The 3,331-nt window shown below is 50.0% G+C and overlaps 1 protein-coding gene across 1 annotated transcript in view; it reads right to left on the bottom strand.

The window, feature by feature from the left end:
- Positions 1–2,565, bottom strand: part of TRNAU1AP (tRNA selenocysteine 1 associated protein 1) — a 33,048-nt gene extending 30,483 nt beyond the window's left edge. The window contains exons 1-2 of the mRNA XM_008067100.2: positions 2,515–2,565; positions 1,957–2,054 (exon numbers count right to left, since the gene is read on the bottom strand). Of these exons, the coding sequence (XP_008065291.2) occupies positions 1,957–2,054; positions 2,515–2,541 (125 nt within the window). The 5' untranslated portion in view covers positions 2,542–2,565. The remainder of the gene's footprint in view (positions 1–1,956; positions 2,055–2,514) is intronic.
- Positions 2,566–3,331: the final 766 nt, after the last annotated feature.

Raw genomic sequence — 3,331 nt, 5'->3', positions numbered from 1 at the left:
TCAAAAAAAAAAAAAAAAAGTAAAAAATGGGCTGAGCGCAGTAGCTCATCTGTAATCCCAGCACTTTGGGAGGCCAAGGTGAGAGGATTGCCTGAGCCCAGGAGTTTGAGACCAGCCTGGGAAACTTGGGGAGACCTTGTCTCTATAATAAATGGAAAAAATTAGCCAGTTGTGGTAGCGTGTGGCTGTAGTTCCAGGTACTTGGAAGGCTGAAGCGGAAGAATCACCTGAGCCCAGCAGGTTGAGGGTGTGGTGGCTATGAGCATGCCACTGCACTCCAGCTGGGTGACTGAGACTCTAACTCAAAAAAAAAAAAAAAAAAAGTAAAAAATGTTACAGAATGGCCGGGTGCAGTGGCTTACGCCTATAATCCCAGCACTTTGGGAGGCAGAGGTGAGAGGATTGCCTTAGCCCATGGATTCAAGACCAGCCTGGGCAACTTGGTGAGACCTTATGTCTACAATAAATCAAAAAATCAGCCTGGTGAGGTGGTGTGTGCCTGTAGTTCCAGCTACCTGGAAGGCGAGGCGGAAGGATCACCTGAGCCCACGAGGCTGCAGTGGCTGTGAGCGTGCCACTGTACTCCAGTCCGGGCGACAGAGTGAGACTCCAAGTAAAAAAAAAAAGTTACACAATGAATTTTCATACCAGTAGCTGATTATTTGGGATCTTCTGTCTACAAGAGCAGGAAGAGAACTATTTAGGTGGGCATGATGTACCAGTCAGAAAACCTGTTCCTGGGTAATAGAGTTCAGAATACACAAAGCACCTGTTCACCCAAGAGCCACAGCATTAACCACACTCCAAGTTTTTCATTTGGGTCTTTAAACCATTTGATGTTACAGCAAGCCATATGGTAGAGTACCTGACAAAGAGTAGATACTCAATAAACACTGTCACATTGGTCAAAGAATTCCTTCATTAACCAGGTTCCTAAGGAAAACTAAGACTTCAAAGATAAAGAAGAAACTGGAGGCAATAGAGCACCGCTATATTAAAATATTCCACATTATTTTTGTTGTTGTTTACTTGTTTCACCCCTCCAGTAGAATGTAGTAAGCTCAATGAGCAGGGACTATGCAGGGTTTATTTCAGCCAGGAATCTAAAACAGTAGTTCATTATTAATGTCTCTATAAATAATTTTTTAAATGAATGGTATAAGAATTAAGGAAACCCATGAGCTTTGAGGACAGACTTTAATTCAAATCCTGGCTTGTTGCTTAATAGTTGTATAACTTTAAAAGTTATTAAGTTTCTCTAATAATAGTACTTAGCTCAGAGGCTTTTGGGATTTTTTTTGGGGGGGGGTTGGAGTCTCACTCCACCACCCAGGCTGAAGTGCAGTGGCATGCTCACAGTCACCCCAGTGTCTACCCGCTGAGCTCCGGCAATCCTTCCATCTCAGCCTTCCAAGTAGCTGGAATGATATACTGTAGAGACGAGGACTCACCAAGTTGTCTAGGCTGGTCTCGAACCCCTAGGCTCAGGCAATCCCCTCACCTCAGCCTCCCAAAGTGCTGGGCTTGAGCCACCACAAGTGGCTCCGGTTTTTGTGAGTTTAAGAAGATAACGAATGTAGAGTGCTTATTACTTAGCAGATCACCATCTAACTATACTTACTGAGCATATACCACATACCAGACACTTCTAATGCTGAACGTGAACTCACTTAATTCTCACCATACCAAGGTGCTGTTACTAGTTCCACTTTTACAATCAAGGTGAATGACAGAGTGCTTAAAAGTTACACAGCAGAAATAGTTTTCAAACCCAGTGTGGCTCTAGAGTCCCGTCCTTAAGCAATATGCTGTAAGTCCACTCATTAAAAGCTCAAAATGTTAACTTTTGTAACATGATAATGGCTCTTATTAGGGGCGGTGAGAAGCTCCCACTCTGCGATGTCTACATTTCCAAAAGCTTTATCTATTAAGGAATAGCTGAGACGAGAGACATACCCAGTGAGGCGGTTTCGGATGATTTTGACGCTCATCACGGTCTCCCCCATGGTGGCAAAGGCTCTGGAGATGAAGTTCTCGTCCATGTAGGGTTCCAGCTGCGTAAAAACGAGAGCAGAGCGGCTCGGGCCGACGTCGTCTCCCCACTCCGGGTTCGAGCCCCTACCTCCAGCCCGGGCGGGCTACGCGCAGCTGGGTAAGGAGCGGAGAGATTTTCCTCCGCAGAGTGGTCTGAACTCCCGACTCCTTCATTCACACTCGCTCCCCCTTGGACCTTGGAAGCCCATCCTTCCATTCCTAGAACCACAGCGCCCCTCAATCCTTGGGGTTCCCCATCCTAAACCCCAGGCGCCCTCCTTTTCCCTTTCATGAACCCAGGTGGGGTCCCAGGGCCCCGCCCCCTCAGATCGGAGCTTTCGCTCAGAGGCTGGGACCCGCTTCACTGTCATCACTTCCACTCTTTTCGGATCCGAAGTCCCCTCCCCCTCAGACCCTTCCTCGCTCGCGACGCCGAGATCCGTCCTTCTCCTCAGACCCCGGGCGGCTGCCCTCACTCACGTCGCCCATCCACAGGCTGGCCGCCATGCCCGCGCACCCGGGTGGGACCTTGCGGGCCTCAGAGCCCCGCGCGGGGGCCAGTCTGCGCTGCGGGGCCCGCCACGGAGCATGCGCCTCTGACGCCTTCTGCGCACGCTCCGAAACTCAGCGGCGAGTCGCGCTCCGACGTCCCGCTCCAGGTTTTCCCGGCGACCCCGCGGGGCGCGGAGCTTCCGGCTCGCGATGGGCGGAGTTCGGGCCGGAGTCCCCGGAATGGGGCAGACACCACCGGGCGCAGGTGGCTTGCGCCGTAACTGGGTTTTTCGGGTTTATCTTTCACTTTATACATACAAAAAACAAGCAAAGCCACACACAGGTAATTAAATATACATATATAATTACAAAATTAATGCACGATTGTTGTAAAAAATTGCAGATATAAGCACTTAAAGGTAAAATGACCTCTTGGGGCGCCTGCACAATCCTGTTCCACACCTCTTGCCGCTAACTTAGGTAAACCACCAGTGCCCACCAGCCATCCCCTCATTCCGCGTTTACGTCTTTTTTTTTTTCTTAGTCGGAGTCTCACCAAGTCGCTGGAGTGCAGTGGCACGCTCACGGACACCGCAGCCTCGACTTGCTCAGGCGATCCTTCCGCCCCAGCCTTCCAAATAGCTGGACCCACAGGCGCGCGCCACCACACCCAGCTAAAGTTTTTTTTTAATAGTGGAGACGAGGTCTTTTTTCTTTCCGAGTAGGAGTCTCTGTCGCCCACGCTGGAGTGCAGCGGCACGCTCTTGTCTACCGCAGCCTGGATCTGCTGGGCTCAGGCGATCCT

This window comes from Carlito syrichta, unplaced genomic scaffold, assembly GCF_000164805.1.
Source record: "Carlito syrichta isolate Samal-C Ts95f unplaced genomic scaffold, Tarsius_syrichta-2.0.1 Scaffold309286, whole genome shotgun sequence".
Classification (NCBI taxonomy): domain Eukaryota; kingdom Metazoa; phylum Chordata; class Mammalia; order Primates; family Tarsiidae; genus Carlito; species Carlito syrichta.
Note: the sequence above shows the minus strand (reverse complement) of the source record. Positions and strands in the feature narration are given on the sequence as shown.